General features: G+C 37.4%; 1 protein-coding gene across 1 annotated transcript; it reads left to right on the forward strand.

Annotated features, from left to right (window-relative positions):
• The first annotated feature begins 1,555 nt into the window (after positions 1-1,555).
• Positions 1,556-7,144, forward strand: TOMM5 (translocase of outer mitochondrial membrane 5). Its single transcript, XM_031937027.1, has 2 exons — positions 1,556-1,792; positions 6,621-7,144. Exons 1-2 carry the CDS (start codon positions 1,672-1,674, stop codon positions 6,653-6,655), a joined length of 156 nt encoding a protein of 51 aa, XP_031792887.1. The 5' UTR covers positions 1,556-1,671; the 3' UTR covers positions 6,656-7,144.
• The last annotated feature ends 11,540 nt before the right edge of the window (positions 7,145-18,684 follow it).

The raw sequence follows: 18,684 nt of genomic DNA on the forward strand, positions 1-18,684 counted from the left end.
GGAAGGAAGGAAGGAAGGAAGGAAGGAAAAGGAAGAAGGAAAAGGAAGGAAGGAAGGAAAGAAAGAAGGAAGGAAGGAAGGAAGGAAGGAAGGAAGGAAAAAAGGAAGGAAGGAAGGAAAAGGAAGGAAGGAGAAAGAAAGAAGGAAGGAAGAAAAGGAAGGAAGGAGAAAGAAGGAAGGAAGGAAGGAAGAAGGAGAAAGAAGAAGGGAGAAGGAAGGAAGGAAAGAAAAGGAAGGAAGGAAGGAAAAGGAAGATAGGAAAAGGAAGGAAGGAAGGAAGATAGGAAAAGGAAGGAAGGAAGGAAGGAAGGAAGGAAGGAGAAAGAAAGATGGAAGGAAAGAAGGAAGGAAGGAAAGAAAAGGAAGGAAGGAAAAGGAAGATAGGAAAAGGAAGGAAGGAAGGAAGATAGGAAAAGGAAGGAAGGAAGGAAGGAAGGAAGGAAGGAAGGAAGGAAGGAAGAAGGAAGGAAGGAAGGAAGGAAGGAAGGAAGGAAGGAAGGAAGGAAGGAAGGAAGAAGGAAGGAAGGAAGGAAGAGAAGGAAGGAAGGAAGGAAGGGAGGGAGGAAGGAAGGAAAAGGAAGGAAGGAAGGAAAAGGAAGGAAGGAGAAAGAAAGAAGGAAGGAAGAAAAGGAAGGAAGGAGAAAGAAGGAAGGAAGGAAGGAAAGAAGGAAGTAAAGAAGGAAGGAAGGAAAGAAAAGGAAGGAAGGAAGGAAAAGGAAGATAGGAAAAGGAAGGAAGGAAGGAAGATAGGAAAAGGAAGGAAGGAAGGAAGATAGGAAAAGGAAGGAAGGAAGGAAGGAAGGAGAAAGAAAGATGGAAGGAAAGAAGGAAGGAAGGAAAGAAAAGGAAGGAAGGAAAAGGAAGATAGGAAAAGGAAGGAAGGAAGATAGAAAAGGAAGGAAGAAGGAAAGGAAGGAAGGAAGGAAGGAAGGAAGGAAGGAAGGAAGGAAGGAAGGAAGGAAGGAAGGAAGGAAGGAAGGAAGGAAGGAAAGGAAGGAAGGAAGGAAGGAAGGAAGGAAGGAAGGAAGGAAGGAAGGAAGGAAGGAAGGAAGGAAGGAAAGAAGGAAGGAAAGGAAGGAAGAAAAGGAAGGAAGGAAGGAAGTTAAAAAATGAACAGAACCAGAATGAGAGGCTTTCAGAACAGCTTTGAAAGTTACAGGTTAAACATATTACGATATTATGTATATAATGATATACTTTGTCACATGTTTTAAAAGAAAAACAAGTTTATATAATAGAGATCAATGGTTTGCTGTTTTGTTTCCTTCTGGTTTATGTATATGGAAGCGCCCGTTTTATTAGCAGTTTATTAGGATTAAAACAAAAATAAAAATTGTAAAACAATAACATTTCAAGCTTGGGTAGGACGTCTTCCAGCTTGACCTCCTACATGAACGTCCAACGGCATTCCATGCAAAGCATCTTTCCCCCAATCACATCCCGCTCTTACTTCGCGCGTCCCCGGCGCACATCCCTTCCACTCCGGGATTCGCGGGATGACGTTATTTCTCATCGTCCCAAGCAGTTTGTCCCCGCCGGCGCCCCGTAGCTGAGCACGTGATCGAAGAGCCCGGAAGGGGGCTGGGCGCGATTTCCGGAGAGCCGGCAGACTGCGTGCGCTGCCCGGGAGCCCAGGGAGACGCGGCTTGTAACCGACAGAGCGAAGTCAACATGTTCCGGATGGAGGGTTTCGGGCCGAAACTAGACCCGGAGGAACTCAAGCGCAAGATGCGCGAGGACGTGGTCAACTCGGTCCGCAACTTTCTCCTCTACGTGGCCCTGCTGCGACTCAGTGAGTGACCTCTCCCACCGGCGCGGCCTGGGCGGGGGCGGGGGCGGGGCGGCGGCGCGCGGCGGGGCGCGGGGCGCGGCGGGAGGGAGACCGTGATGTCGGCGCGTAGCAGGGGAATAACCCCCGGAGAAAGCGCTGCGCCGCTCCCTCCCGCTGCTCTTCCGCCTGCTTAACCCTAATCCTTGCCGCTCGTGGTCTGACGGGCTTCCTTGTGAAATGCTGACTCCGCTCCTCTTTCCCCTCACTTTTTTTTGTCAGTGAGAAGTTAATTGCCTTCTCCCTCAAGGACACGTAGGTCAGGGTTCAAGGCCAAAGTTCTTCCCGCAACACCAAAGTTTAGACGGCTTAGCCTTCTTCCAGTCCTTTCGTCTCGGGGGTCCGTTCCCTTAGTTTGTGTTAATATTGAATAGAATTCCGATTTTAGGAATCGGGAAGACCTGACTTCAAATCCTGCCTCAGTGACTACTATCTGTGTGACTTTCCTCACTTGTGAAGTAGCCATCATAACGTTAGCAAGCTAGTTAGAACTTCTTTCTCGGTTCTCACGTCTATAAAATGGAGGTTGAGAATAGTAATAGCAACAGAAGTGAGTGCAAGGCGAATGTTTGTGGCAGCCCTTTTTGTAGTGGCTAGAAACTGGAAACTGAATGGATGTCCATCAGTTGGAGAATGGCTGAATAAATTGTGGTATATGAATATTATGGAATATTACTGTTCTGTAAGAAATGACCAACAGGATAACAGAAAGGCCTAGAGACTTAATGAACTGATGCTGAGGAAATGAGCAGGACCAGGAGATCATTATATACCCTCAACAAAATATTATATGATGACCAGTTTGATGGACCAGGCCATCCCTCAGCAACGGATCAACAAAATTTCAATGGAGCAGTAATGAATGAACCAGCCACACCCAGAAAAAGAACTCTGGGAGATGACTAAAACCATTAATTGAATTCCCAATCCCTATATTTATGCCCACCTGCATTTTTGATTTTCCCAAAGCTAATTGTACAATAATTAATCTGATTTTTTTTGTACAGCAAAAAATGTTTTGGCATGTATACTTATTGTGTATCTAAGTTATATTTTAATATATTTAAATCTACTGGGTCATCCTGCCATTTAGGGAGGGGGGGGGAAGAGGAAAATTGGAACAAGAGGTTTGGAAGAATGCTGTAAAGCCATGTATATATCCTGTAAATAAAAGGCTATTAAATTAAAAAAAAAAAAAAAAAAAAGAAGTGAGTGCAAGGGATAATGTTGTAAAAAAAAATTACCCTGGCATGGGTTCTGTCAATAAAAAGTTATTATTTAAAAAAAAAAAAAGAATAATAATAGCAAATCACTTAACCTCTGCCTCAGTTTCTTTATCTGTACAATGGAGGTAATAATAATAGCACCTCTGTTAGGATACTGTTATTAGGATAAAATGAAATCTACATGTGGAGCACTAATTATTATAATTTCAATACAATTGGTTTCCTTTGTAATTTTATGTTTTGTTTTATGCATTTAAAGTCATTCCGAAGTCTTTAGATTTCACCAGACTGCCATAAGTGGTTCATGACACAAACAGAGTTAAGAAACTATTCTAGCTCTGCATATATTGCTTATATAGGATAGCGAGTGGAACTGAATTTGTGGATTCTATGGTATAGAAAACCTAGTGGTGAGGGAATTCTGCTAATGGATGCTATGCCTGCCTTGTTCTTTAAAGGCCATAGAAAGAATTGCTCAGAGCACTTTGAATTATAGTGATTGGTCCAGGAAACACTTATATATCTCTGTCAATAAAAATATTATAATAAAAAAGAGAGAGAGAGAGAGAAACACATATATCAGAGGCAGGTCTTAGTATATAGCTGCACTCTGGCGTGTGGTAGGCAGTCTGTCCATTACACTAAGCTGCTTCTTCGTACAGAATGATCACTCTTGGAACCCCCAGAAAGACTGTTGGAGCCTGTGGATCAGGTTAATAGGGCATGAACAAAAGTCTTACCTGGCCCTTGTTTCTGTAGTTTGCTAGGACAAAGCCTGGCATTTTTTTTCTTTTTCTTGTTTAATATATCCAATCATTCCATTGGAGCCTCTGGATCAGGTTAATAGGGCATGAACAAGTCTTACCTGGCCCTTGTTTCTGTAGTTTGCTAGGATAAAGCCTGGCATTTTTTTTTTCTTTTTCTTGTTTAATATATCCAATCATTCCATCCTCACAACAGTCTGGTAAAGAAAGTGGGCCAGGGATTATTATCTCCTTATCAAAGATGGCTTGTTGAGGAAATTGAGGACTAGAAAAAGAAAGTGATTAGTTTAAAGTCATCCAACTAGTTAGTGGTAGAGCTGAGACTAGAATTCAGATCTATCTTCTTTTCTTCATCTGTGTGTCATAGATACAACTGAAAAGGAAAGTTGTGTTGATTAAAATGATATACTTGTTGGAAATCAGTAGTAGTTCTTCTGATATCTCTTTCCATATTTCCATTATTATAACAAAATTTAGGCCCTGATTATCTCTTACCCTGCCAACATAATCTTTATAATTCTCAAATCTGATCATGTCACACTTCTTTGCGTCAAAAGCTTTTGTGGCTACATAAAAGCCAAATTCCTTAGTCTTTTATTGAGTTCTCCACAAAATCTCTCTAAAGTACAATGCTATCTCACACTGTTTCTTCTCTTGTACTCTGTGATCCAAACTGCTACTTACTGTCCATCTTCATTCCTTATCTGCTAGTTCCTTCCAGGTTGCCTACAAATATGTCAGAGTATCTCTCCCACCCCCAAACTTCCATATTCTGGAAAACAAAAAAGTAAGGCTTTATTATGCCCTCAAGTGATTGTCTTCTATCTCTCCCCCTTTCGAAGCCAAACTCGGAAAAAGCTATCCACACTCTTTGCCTCTTCTTCCTCATCTTGACCCTTTGTAGTCTGGCTTCCAACCTCTAGACTCAATTGAAACTGTCCTCTCCGAAGTTATTGATCTGAATCCTCATTCTTGGTATGAAATCTCAGTCCTATTCTTCTTCATCTCTGTGCCACATTTTATACTTAACCAAACAACTCTTCTAAGATACTATTTTCACTCTGGATTTTCAGGACAGAAATCTCTTGTTTTTCCTTCTAACATATCTGACTTTTTTTCTCTTGGTCTCATTTCCTGATAACAGTAGGTGTGCCTCAAGACTCAGTTCTAGATCCTTTTCTCTCTACATTCTCTTAGTAACCTCATCAATTTTATCTCCAGTCAGATAGTTCCCTGAAGTTTTGGTTTATGTTGTTGTTTATAGTATTGTTTTCTATAATCCTAGTCAGTTTATCTCCAACTGTTAGATATTTCAGAATGAATAGGTATTTCAAAAAACTCTGTCTAGAATTAGACTCATCTTTAATTCCCAAACACACCTTCTAAATTGCTCTATTTCTGTAGAGTCCCACCATCCTTCAGTAATCCAAGTTCACATTCTTGACTCCTAGCCCTTAATTATCTTTTCAGTTGCTAAATCTTGTAATTTTGACCTTCATAACAGCTCTTCCATTTTTTCTCTTCTCTCCAAGCACATAGCCATCATTTGAGTTCAGACTCTCATCATCTCCTGCCTAGATAACTGAATTAGTGTTTTAATTGGTCTTCTATCTCATAATTCCCCCGTTTCATCCTACATAGAGATGCCAAGGTAGTTTTCTTAATCATATAATTTTCCTACTAAATAAACTCCAGTGGCCTCTTCTTACTTGAAGGATCAAATGTAAACTTCTCTGGTAGCTATTAACAGCCCTTCAGAACTGAGTTTATGATGTATTACTCTCTTTTTGTGCAGTCCAGCCAATCTGGTCTCTCTGTTCCTTCCACTCCATCACCTATCTCTTTTCCTTTGTGTGTTGGTTGTATAGTCCACCATCATTCCTACTTCATAAAACTTCTAGTTTCCTTCAAAACCTACCTCAAACACTACTTTCTACATTAAATCTTCCCTGAGGTTCTACTGCCGCCTCTTGCTCTCCAGTTATTTTTAATTTATTTTGTATATACCTGTAAATTCAAGTGCTGTCTCCTTTTATTGAATATAAGTGCCTCAAGAGCAGAGACCATTTCCTCTTCGTAACCCTATGACTTAGTATGAAGTGTAGTTCATAGATGTCACTCAAATAAGTGCTTTGCTGATAATAGCCAACATTTACCTTACAATGTGCCTAACACTGTAATACTAGCACTTCACAATTATTATCTCATTTGATCCTCAAAAGAATCTGGAGAGGTGAGTGCTGTTATTATCCCAATTTTACAGATGAGGAAACTGAGACAAACAGATTAAGTGACTTACCCAGGTAGGAAGTGTCTCAGACTGGTTTTAAACTCAGTTCTTCCTGACTTAGGGTCTTGCACTCTATCTACTATGTCACCTACCTCTCCCAACTGATACATTATTAACTCATAAAAGTATATAGAGTGAGGAAATCTTAACCTTTTGCTATCTTTGCCTGTTTTGACCAATAAGCATCATTTTTTAACTTAAATTTAATATATTAAAAAAATGTTTTTAACTATTAGCATATGATACATTTGACACAGTTGAATTTTTAATCAACATATGAAAAAATGATTCTGTTAGCTCTTTTGCCTAGAGTTCTTTTTCAGACAAAGATTTACTGACATTTCTTTACGTAGAGTTTTGGAATGTTAGTAAAAAATACCACATGTATGAACCTGGTCTACTTGCCATGAAATTTTACTCACAAAGAACTCAGAATAAATAAATGAATCAGGTGTAGGAACTTGTAATCTAAATATCTAATTTTTTGCTTTTGCTTTCCCACTCTCTCCTAGCACCCTATATTTTAAAGAAGTTGGACAGCATATGAAGATCATGGTAGAAGAGAGAGCATGTGAAAGCATGAACTTCAGACTGTGATTATGATTTCTCTTCCCATTTGCTAATAAACAGGCACAAAAAGACATCAGAGACTTCTGGTACTGAATAGATACGAAAACTACTCTTACTGATGCTAACAACTGAAAGAAAGCATGAAGTTTTTTTTCCTTTGACACTGTTTTAAGAAATGTTCAGCAGACTTTGGTCTCAAACTGCTGTGTCAGCATCATAAAACCTTCATAAATTTTGGTTCAGTTGTAAATAGTTTTATCAAACTACGTTTTATAGTGAATATTCATTGTAAGGGAGCTACCTCTGAAATTATCTCATTACTTCTGTTAAACCTCCTGCCTCTATGAGGAATATGCATTGTGAAAGATTTTCTTGTGATTACTTTTGTTGGAATCAATACCATTATGATAATTAGCACAGTACTGTTAGTCTTTTTTAAAAATAAATGTGCCATTTTTTTAAAGTAGTAGAGTTGATTTAAATTTTCCCTTTTTTTCCCCCTCTTCAGTGTGTGATGAAACTTAAAACTGTTGTGACTATTATATATTGTGTCAGAATTATACCCTACCCTACTTGGCCTTGTTAATTTGCCAATTCTGAAAAAATACAACTTCAATTTGTATCATTGCTTTAACTTCTGAACAACCAATATAAAAGATAACTTCCTGATTTAAAAAAACGAAAAACAAAACAGCAGCTACTACCTAACAAAGGAGGAAGATAATTTATCCTAAAACAGATGATAAAGTAATGGTCTAGTTTTTATGTTGTAAGTTTGTAATTTATATGGCAGTTTCCTGTCTTTATTAGTAACTCATGGCTTATCATCTCAGCTCTGAACTGAGGCAGGTGAGATTGAATCTCAAGAACTTCTCAGTTCTACATTTACTAAGTGCCTATTATAGACCAGGCACTCTGCAAAAAAACAATCCCTGCTCTCAAGGAACTCAAAGTGGGAAAGTAGGGAGATTAGAGATACAATAGGCAATTATGTACAGGATAAATTGGTCATAGTCCCAGGAGGAAAGTGTTAAAATTAGGGCTATTATTTCTCACCTATTTCCTTCAGGTTTATTTGTTCCCCTGATGTTGTTAATCTATAGTCTCCAAAGTTTCTAGTGTTTTACTTCCATTTGTATTCTCAACCAGGTAATCAATTCAATAAGCCTCCTAAGGTGTTCCTCATAATTGATGACCACCCCAACTATTGAAATGATTGTGATTGGATGGTAGTTTCCTAACATTGCCTCCAGCTTCTCTGATGCACTTCCAAGCCTGGGGCCAATAAAAAGCCCAGGTCTTTCATACATAATGGGGCCCCTACACATAAATAATCACTGTATCCTGAAGCCTGCCTAATGATTGGCGAAGTCAGAAAGGTAAACATAAGATGGCTTCTTGATAGATGAGGTGGTTGAGTTGGGATAAGAATCCCATAAATATGGAGGAGTGGGGTGGGGAAACTGTATGTGCCTAAGGACACTGCCTGGCTCCCCAAAGGCAGCTAGTGGTATTGATAGCTGCTCAAGTAAAGAGATGTCTCCTGAAAGGGATGGGGAGCTACAAACTTCCCTGTGACTGAGAATAGTCACAGATTTAAGGCAAAAACTGGAGAATTCCTAGTAGTGGTTAGTCCTATCGACTACCTGGAGGAAGACACTGTCTTCAGGACCTGAGTGAACAAGCAGTGAGCTAATCTTCTCCACCTAAGATGGTGGTGATTACTAGAGAGGTCCAAATAAGAACTTGGGATCCCTGGAGTCATGTCTTCTCTGAGTGTGGTCTGATTTAGCACTTTAGCCAGTGCCAAAAAGCTCTGCATTTTTATGACCTCCAGGAACACCGAAGGCTCCTTAAAATTTGTGATAGGCATGTTGGAACATCCAAAAGGGATTTGTTTTTTGCCCTTTTTAGATGACTGGAATAAAGAGAGTTATTTGCACTTGACTTAATAAAGATGAATTTCCCTTGGAGCCAGATCTTTACTGAGGATTTGTTTTGAGGGAGGGAGATGTGAATGGAATAAAGTTCTTCAAGAAAATAGGTTTGATGGATGATTGGATTTGCTCTGTGTCCTGACATACCCTATCCCTTCTCTGTCTCACCATGCCATATAGATGTCACCTGATCAATTGGTGAAATTTTAGCAAAATATTGGAACTTAGTAGCTTGAGCAAACTTTTGGTGCAAATGTTCACTCTGGGAATGGAAGAAGTCACAGAAATTAATCTGAATGTGGCTCCTGAAACTTGGTGTTAATAAGAAAGTAAGTAATTGGTGGTTAGCACATTGGGGTATACCTTACAAACCTTAGGATATCAAGCACGTAGGCATTAGGGACCCTTCTGTCACACCCAAGCCTGAAGTATTCTCCAAAGCCCCTACTTTATTTGGATCACTCTGGAAGCTACCGAGGGTCAGTTGTGGAAGGAAGAGGTACAGTGGGCTCAATATTTGTACCATTTCAGGAACCTCTACTTAACCATTGAACTTTATGACACCACTGATGGATCCTTGATGATGTAAAAGGAAGTTCATTTTTAACTGGAGAAATTGAAAGAGTTTTATTTTGTAATCAATCATGAAAGCATTTGCTAAATGTTTTTGTATAGTATTGTGGTGGTGGTCAGTTGTGTCCATTTCTTCATGATCTTATTTGGAGTTTTTTTGGTATAGATAGTAATGGAATGGTTTGCCATATCCTTTTCCAGTTCATTTTACATATGAGGAAACCGAAGCAAATAAGGTTAAGTGCTTGCCCAGGGTCACACTGCTAGGAAGTGGAGATGAGAGTCCTGATTTGAACTCCAGGCCCTGTACTCTATCCATTGTCCCACCTAGATACTGTAAGTATATTAAGTACTTTCCCCCACCACCACTTCCAGATGGGGAATAAAGAGCTTTATTTCTAGATAGAATAGTGATCAGAACATAAATTAATCAATGCTACTAAGTTTCAGGGAGATTGGAATACTGGGGGAAACAGAAATGGAAAAGGGCAGAGATGGCATCTTAAAATCAGTATGAGAAATTCCTAGGGAGTTGCAATGAATAGCTCATATAGGTGCACTTATACTTCCACCAAGATATTTATTTTGAACAAATGATATGTTCCCAATTACATGCTGGAATGGAGTTTAAAAGCCATTATGTCCCATCAACCCTCTTTTTTTTCAGGTGAAGAAATAGGAAAAGAGAGGTTAAGTAACTTGTCCAGCATAACATAACCAGAAAGTATCTGATTTTTAACCCATATCTTCTTGACTCTCAACCCAGAATTTTCTACTATGCCATACAACCTTTCTATATTGAAATATATATATATATATATATATATATATTTATATATATATACACATGTGTGTGTATACTCAAACTAGCCTGTATTATAAAAAAATAGTGTAGCAGAAGTGATAGGAAGAATTGATTTGAGAATGGTAGATGATCAGTTCTGGGATTTGATGTTTATTCCTGAGTTAGTCTCCTTAATTTTACTGTGGAAAAAGGATGTTTATGGGTATCTCCAGATTGTACTATTTTATGGCCACCTGGTATTTACTAAAATTGGATAAACAATGTTGAAATTTATGGACAGATCCAGCATGAAAATGCTTATCAAAATGGTACCAGTTGAGTTTACTCTCTTATTTTCTTTTATTTTTAAATGAGACACTATGTTGTAAATAGCTAATCTCAGAGCCAAGAGGACTTGGGTTCAAGGTCCCACTTCTGCATACTGGTTAAATAACATTAGGCAGATTATTTAATCTCATCACTGTATGCAACTTTTTAGATTCTAATATCCAAAGTGGATAATGACCTGTATTGGTAGAGGCAGTTTCCTATACAAAGGTGCAGTCCCTATGCCTTCCTTTTAAAAGGAATTTATTTTGTTGTTGATTTTTGTTGTTTCTACCTCACATTTTTCAATGTATCTCTCTTCCTTTTAGAGATCCATTTCAATAACAAGGAATTTAAAGAGAGCACAGGGTCTGGGAAAGAAATACAACTAAACTATCCAATATATCAAAAAAGTCTGACATTATATTCATGCTCATAGTCCTATGTGGCACAGTGAGGTGGAGAGGGATATGGACTTATAACCAGGAAGATCTGGATTCAAAATTCCTCCTCGGGGCTTGCAACTAAAAAAGCTAGAAAAAGAACAAATTAAAAATGCCAATTAAATACCAAATTTGAAATTCTGAAAATAAAAGGGGAGATTAATAAAATTGAAAGTAAGAAAACTATTAAATTAATAAACAAAATTTTAGATTAAAGATTTTAGAAAAAGGAAAGAAGAAAATCAAATTTTTAGTATCAAACATGAAAAGGCAGGACTTTCCACCAATGAAGAGGAAATTAGAGCAATCATTAGGAGTTATTTTGCTCAATTACGTCAATAAATCTGATAATCTTAAATGAATTGGAGGAATACCTACAAAAAGTACAGATTTCCCAGCTTAACAGAAGAGGAAATAAATAGTCCCATTTTAGAAAAAGAAATTAAACAAACTATTAATGAACTCTCTTAAGAAAAAATCTCCAAGGCCAGATGGATTTACATGTGAATTCTACCAAACATTTAAAGAACAATTAATATGCAAACTATTTCGGAAATAGGGAAAGGAGTCCTACCAAATTTCTTTTATGACACAGATATGATGCTGATTCTGAAATCAAGTAAGATCAAAACAGAAAGAAAATTATAAACTAATTTCCCTAATGAATATTGATGCAACAATTTTAAATAAAATATTAACAAAAAGATTATAGCATTCCAAGATAATACACCCTAATCAAGTAGAATTTATACCAGGAATGTAGGGCTGGTTCAATATTAAGAAAACTTAACATAGTTGACTAAATCAATAACCAAACTAACAAAGATCATGATTATCTCAATAGATACAGAAAAAAACGTTTGACAGAATCCAACACCCATTCCTATTAAAAAGACTAGAGACTATAGGAATAAATGGAGTTTTCATTAAAATGATCAATAGCATCTATTTAAAACCATCAGCAAGCCTCATTTGTAATGGGAATAAACTAGAACTATTCCCAGTAAGATCAGGGCTGAAACAAGGTTGCCCACTATCACCATTACTATTCAATATTGTATTAGAAATGTTAGCTTTGGCAATAAGAGAAGAAAAAGAGATTAAAGGAATTTAAGTAATGAGAAGACCAAAATATTATTCTTTGCAAATGATATGACGGTATTTTTACAGAACCCTAGAGAATCAACTAAAAAACTACTTGAAGCAATTCACAACTTTAGCAAAGTTGCAGGACACAAAATAAATCCACACAAATCATCAGCATTTTTATATATCACTAACAAAATCCAGCAGCAAGATATACAAAGAGAAATTCCATTTAAAATAACTATAGCTATTTGGGAGTCTATCTGCTAAAACAAAGTCAGGAACTGTATGAACACAATTACAAAACACAACTAAAATCTGATTTAATCAATTAGAAAAATATCAAGTGCTCATGGGTAGGCTGAACAAATATAATAAAAATGTCAATACTACCTAAATTAATCTATTCAATGCCATACCAATCAAACTCCCAATAAATTATTTTACAGATCTAGAAAAAATAATAAAGTTCATCTGGAAGAATAAAAGGTAAAGAATTTCAAGGCAATTAATGAAAAAAAAATGCAAATGAAGGTGGCCTAGCTGTACCAGACCTAAAACTATATTATAAAGCACCAGTCATCAAAACCATTTGATATTGGCTAAGAAATAGAGTAGTTGAAATAGATTAGGTTCACAGGACAAAATAATCAATAACTATAGCAATCTAAATTACAGCAAAGAACCCAGCTTTTGGGATAAGAATTCACTCTGACAAAAACTGCTGGGAAAATTAGAAATTAGTATGGCAGAAATGAGGCATTGACCCACACCTAACACCATATACCAAGATAAGGTTGAAATGGACTCATGATTTAGACATAAAGAATGATATTTGAAGAAGCAAATTTGAAGAACAAAGGATAGCTTAATTCTTAGACCTGTGGAGAAGGAAGGAATTTATGGCCAAAGAAGTACTGGAGTACATTATTGAATACAAAATAGATAATTTTGATTATATTACATTAAAAAGTTTTTGTACAAACAAAACCAATGAGAAGATTAGAAGGGAAGCAATAAACTGGCGGGGGGGCGGGGGGAATTTGCATTTAAGGATTCTGAAAAAAGACCTCATTTCTAAAATATATAGAAAATTGATTCAAATTTATAAGAATTCAAGCCATTCTCTACTTGATAAATGGCAAAAGGATATGAACAGACAATTTTCAGATAAAGAAATTGAAACCATTTCTAGTCATATGAAAAGGTGCTCCAAATCAATATTGATCAGAGAAATGCAAATTAAGGCAACTCTGAGGTATCTCTACACACTTCTCAGATTGGTTAACATGACAGGAAAAAATAATGATGAATGTTGGAGGGGATGTGGGAAAACTGGGACACTGACATATTGTTGGTGGAATTGTGAACAGATCCAACCATTCTGGAGAGCAATTTGGAACTATGCTCAAAGGACGATCAAGCTTTGACCCAGCAGTGTTACTACTGAGCTTATATCCCAAAAAGATCTTAAAGGAGGGAAAGGGACCCACGTGTGCAAAAATGTTTGTGGCAGCCCTTTTCATAGTGGCTAGAAACTGGAGACTAAGTGATTGCTCATCAATTGGAGAATGACTGAATAAGTTATGGTATATGAATGTTATGGAATATTATTGTTCTGTAAGAAATGAGCAGCAGGATGATTTCAGAGAGGCCTGGGGAGACTTACACGAATTGATGCTGAGTGAAATGAGCAGGACCAGAAGATCATTATATACAGCAACAAGAACACTATACGATGATCAATTGTGGTGGACGTGGCTCTCTTCAACAATGAGACGAGTCAGGCCACTTTCAATGATTTTGTGATGAAGAGAGCCATCTATCCCCAGAGAGAGGATGTGAATGTGGACCACAACACAGTATTTTCACCATTTTTAGTTTGCTTGCATTTTGTTTTCTTTCTCATTTTTTTTATCTGATTTTCTTATGTAGCATGATAATAAATGTGGAAATATGTATAGAAGAATTGCACATGTTTAACATATATTACTTGCCATCTAGGGGAGGGAATGGGGGTAGGGGGAGAAAATTTGGGACACAAGGCTTTGCAAGGGTCAATGTTGAAAAATTACCCACGCATATGTTTTGTAAATAAAAAGCTTTAATTAAAAAAAATTTTTTAAATCCCTCCTCAGACATTATTGTCTCTTTGACCTTCAGCAAGTTACAGGCCTTCATTTCTTTTTCTTTTATACGAAGAGATTGAACTAGATGATCTTCCAGTTCTAAATCAGGATTTGTAATCTGTAAGGGGGCGAAGGAGGTAGTCTCATCTCTATGCTCCGAAGCCAAACTTGATTATTTAATTTCATGCATTCACTCCTGTTGATCATTTTCATTTTTATTGTTATTGTCAACACATGTATTGTTTTCTCAGTTCCTTACTCCATTTTCTATCCCTAGAAAAAACTACCTAAGTGAACAATAAAAGGAATGAGTCAAAACCTGCAGTGTAATGGAATAATCTTCTTTCCTTGAAGGAGGCACAGCATAGTGAAAAGGGAGAAGTAGAGACTAGATGATAATACAATTAGACAGATTTAGAACTGATAGACTGGCTACATTGGGATGACTGATTAAGGCTCAGAAGGTAACTGCCAGGTTGACTCTGAGTTATGGAAGGTTTAAATAACTCAGTTTAGATATAGGTTAATCCCCCCAATCCATGAAATCCTTCTTCAGGATTCTTACTGTGGTAGAAAAATTTCAGACCCATTTCTAAAATCTTTTTGTAGTGCATTCCTTTTGTATTTATTACTTGATATTATAAAACACTGCATGTCTTAATGCCAGAACTGTTTTCCTTTGTAAGAAAGGAAGGATCTTTGATTTGTGGCCTTGCTTATGGGAATGTTCTTGACAAATACCCAAGGTTTTATATAGTCGTGTCAAAACTTTGTATCTTATTGGAAGGCTCTGTTTCAAAAATATAGAAATATGATTGCCAAATATGACTTTATAGATACATTTCATTTATACATGCTTTTACTGGGGGTTGGGGAAATCTTCCCAACTGAGAGAGATTCATTGTGTCTAATGAAACTGCAAAGGCAAAAAGAAGGAAAAAAAGACTTTTTTATTCATTGAAAACTTGCAAAACTGCCAGAATGGATTTTCTTGGGTACCAAGATGACTGTTTCTTTCTTGGGTTTCATGCATGTCGTCTCTCAAGAGATGAGCCCCTCTTTTTCAGAAATGACTGTCTTGCCCATTCATTTCTACGAGTTCTTATTTCATCTGGGCAGCTGAATTGTATAATCTTGTTCCAAATTATGCTCAATGCCAGTTTCCAGGATTTTGAACCTCTTAGCCGAGAGCCGAATGTCTTCTGACATCACTAAAGCCAAATGACTTCCCATCTATAATGTGGCTCTCATGTCTGCATAAATGCCATTATTTTGAGATCCATTATGCTAAAAAGAAAATTAATCTCGCAGCTGCAACTTCATTAAGTGGATTTATTAAAAGTGACAGTTCACTTCACACTGCACAATTTGCCTGCTAACCGGATTGTTTTTGCATTGCTACTTTGCTATAAACTTACACTAAGCCCTTCTTTGTACCTCAGACACCTCCTTAAGACTGGTCTCCTGAGACCTAATCTAGTTTCTCTCTGCAGTGGTAAATGTTTCCATGCTGATTTGGAATTGTGCCCAAAGGGCTAAGAAACTGCATACCCTTTGCTTTAGCAGTGTCACTACTAAGTCCCGATCCCAAGGAAATCTTAAAGGAGGAGAAAGTTCCCACATGTGCACAAATGTTTGTGGCAGGTCTTTTTGTTGTGGCTAGGAACTGGAAACTGTTTCGAGTATGAGAATGGCTGAATAAGTTATAAATGTAATGGAATGATTTTTTTAAGAAATGATGAGCAGGATGATTTCACAAAAGTCTGGAAAGAACTTAGATGAACTACAGAAGTTACATGAACTGATGCAGAAGCAAGAGAACACTGTACACAATAACAGCAAGATTGTGTTATGATCAACTATGACAGACTTAGTTCTTAGCAATACAGTGATCTAAGACAACTCCAATAGATTTGAGATCAAAAATTCCATCTGCATTCAGAAAGAGAACTATGGAGTGTGAATGTTGATCAAAGCATAGTATTTTCATCTTTTTTGTTTGTTTGCTTTTCTTTCTCATGGGTTTTCCTTTTTGAATTTTCTTTCACATGACTAATATGGAAATATGTTTAAAATGATCATACATATTCAAACTGTATCAGATTTGTCTTGGAGAGGAGGGAAAGAAGGAAAGGAGGAAGAAAAAAATTGCAACTCAATATCTTACAAAAGTGAATATTGAAAATTATCTTTATAGATAATTGGAAAAAAAAAAACTTTTAAGTTATGGAGGAGGGGGAGAGTTACCATGTTAGAAGCTTTCCCAAGATGATGAAATCACAGATCCTTTCTGGTATTCATATGAAGTACACTACATAACCTCAGAACTCCTTTCCAACTCTGAGATTCTGTTATCATTAGACTAATAAGAAATCTGGGTTTTAATTCCAATCTCTAAACTTCAGTTTTCCTAGTCATAAAATCAGAAGGTTGAATTAAAGGATCTCTACAGTCCTATTTAGATTTGAAATTTCTATGGCAAAATGATCTGTCAGGAAAATCAATGCATACCTCATACAATTTCCATTGTTTAGTTGTGTCTGACTCTTCATGACCCCATTTGGGTTTTCTTGGTGAAGATATATTTGGGTTTTCCATAGCTGGAGAAGGAGCTCCAGCTCATTTTACAGATGAGGAAATTGAGGCAAACAGGGTGAAGGGACTTGCCCAGGGTCCCACAGTCAGTAAGTGTATGATGTTAGATTTGAACTTAGGAAGATGAATTTTCCTGCCCAATAATCTATCCACTGTGCCACCTAGATGCCTGTTTTTCACATGGAAATATAACTAGTCACTTGGCTCAGAACCTTCATTATTCATCCATCAAATATTCGAACATCTATAATATAGAATACTCTGATTATAAACATGAGTCTATTAAGAATGAATGATAGTGTCCAGAACTAAAGAAGCAATAGTCCTAATATATTTTCCTAGTTAGATACAATAATAACTAGCATTTATATCCTCACAACACCCCTAGATGGCAGATGTTTTTATTAATAATCTGCTAAAACCTGAGTGAAGTGTGTGGCAGTATAAAGACTTGTCTTCAGAGGTCAGAATTGAGAACAAACTTGCTTCACCCCATTTGCAATTCATTTTGAATTCCCTGCAATTGTTTTGCAGTGTATGGAAATGTCTCTTTTCTCACATCTCTTTTCAGATATATATATTTATATTATCCTTCTTGTGACTTGTTTCATAAATTTGGTTCAACAAAGTTTGTAGATGTTAGAACCAACGAGGAGGTGAATCTCTTAAATACTCAAAATGTACCTGTAATCTCATTGATTTGGAAGTTCTCTCCCATGATCAATTAACAAGAATGTTATTAAAATGCCAGCAATGTACTAATTTCTAGGAATACAAAAGCAGAAATAAAGCAGGACTTTTTTTTTTTATAATTTAAAAAAAAGCAGATTAAGAGGAATGGGGAACATGTACACTCATTGATCCTTTTATGAAGACCTTTCTCTACATTATGAAAACATTATGGTTAGTAAAGCAAGCAAATTAATCATATACCCATGGAAATCTGAAATAGCTAAACTCTGGAGAGAATTCTGAAAGCCAATGTGGAATAAGATCTGGGGATTCTCTTCCCTACCCTTTCTTCGTCCCCTTTACCCTCCATGTAACTTTGAAGGGGAGTTTTTCAACCAGTAGGAAACATTCTGTCCAGTTGGAAGTAGAGATGTACTCAAGAGAAACATGGATACAGTCACCCAAGGGAGGAAGCAACTTTGAGAATGGAATTCCTGGCAGCCAACTCTGCTCCTAGGGGAGCCACGTGAGGATTCAGGTTTCAGGAATGCACTTACAGGAGTTATGAGTTACCTCTGCCACATCTTCCCATCATATGTGTCTCACTACTACTTCCCACTCTTACCATTGACACTATTTATGGGAAAGTATTATTGAGCTCTAGATTATAAGTTCAGGCAGCGAGTCCTAGAGGAGCACCCATGATCCTATTCCACTTGGGAAGTTGTTTTGCTTTGGCAGTGACAAGTACAGTGACTCCTCAGAGTATAATGCTTTGTCTGCAGCTGTCCATGAAGGTGGAAGGTGGAGTGAAGGTGAAGCTGGTATCTACAATTTCACAGGGAAATTCATAAAGGCAGCTGTGGAGGGCCGGGATGGGCCATTCCCATTCTGCAATCAATTATACGTGTACTGTTCACACAAAGACAATTGTGATTTTCATCTGAGGCTTATAGCAAATCACCCAATGGAGCACCCATGATCCTATTCCACTTGGGAAGTTGTTTTGCTTTGACACAATGGTCTGTGTCCAAACAGGGACAGTTTGACATGTCTTTCTGCCTGATCCAAAGGATCAGGACACTTGTGTGTGAATTTAATAAACTTTTAATAATGTCCACAGTTCACCCAGGTACCATGAACCTAACCAGGAGGTAGAAGATTTTCTCCTCATTCTGCCTCCTTTTCACTTTGCCTCCAAGAAGTAGATCTGGGTTTTTTGTTACCATTTTTTGTGTACCGTTTCAGGTGCTGGTGAGGTCCCTACCAAACTAGGAGTTCAAACCATGGTGACTTGAAAAATTACATCTGGAATGATGCCTCATCTAGCCAGCAAGCCAGTACCCGGGACTCAAGGGTACCAAAACAGAGCCCTTTCCAGAGACTGACAGGGAGGGAAGAATCTTCTCATGTGCCAAGTTTGCTAAAAAGAGTGTTTGTGGTTAAGTGGGAGAGGGAAA

The sequence above is a fragment of the Sarcophilus harrisii genome, chromosome 1 (assembly GCF_902635505.1).
Source record: "Sarcophilus harrisii chromosome 1, mSarHar1.11, whole genome shotgun sequence".
Taxonomy (NCBI): Eukaryota; Metazoa; Chordata; class Mammalia; order Dasyuromorphia; family Dasyuridae; genus Sarcophilus; species Sarcophilus harrisii.

What these genes read in the sequence shown, in the direction of transcription:
- TOMM5 (XM_031937027.1), top strand. Translation starts at nt 1,672, where the DNA reads ATGTTCCGGATGGAGGGTTTCGGGCCGAAACTAGACCCGGAGGAACTC. An exon ending in CGTGGCCCTGCTGCGACTCA is followed by an intron (nt 1,793 to 6,620) that starts GTGAGTGACCTC and finishes ACTCTCTCCTAG; the next exon opens with CACCCTATATTTTAAAGAAG.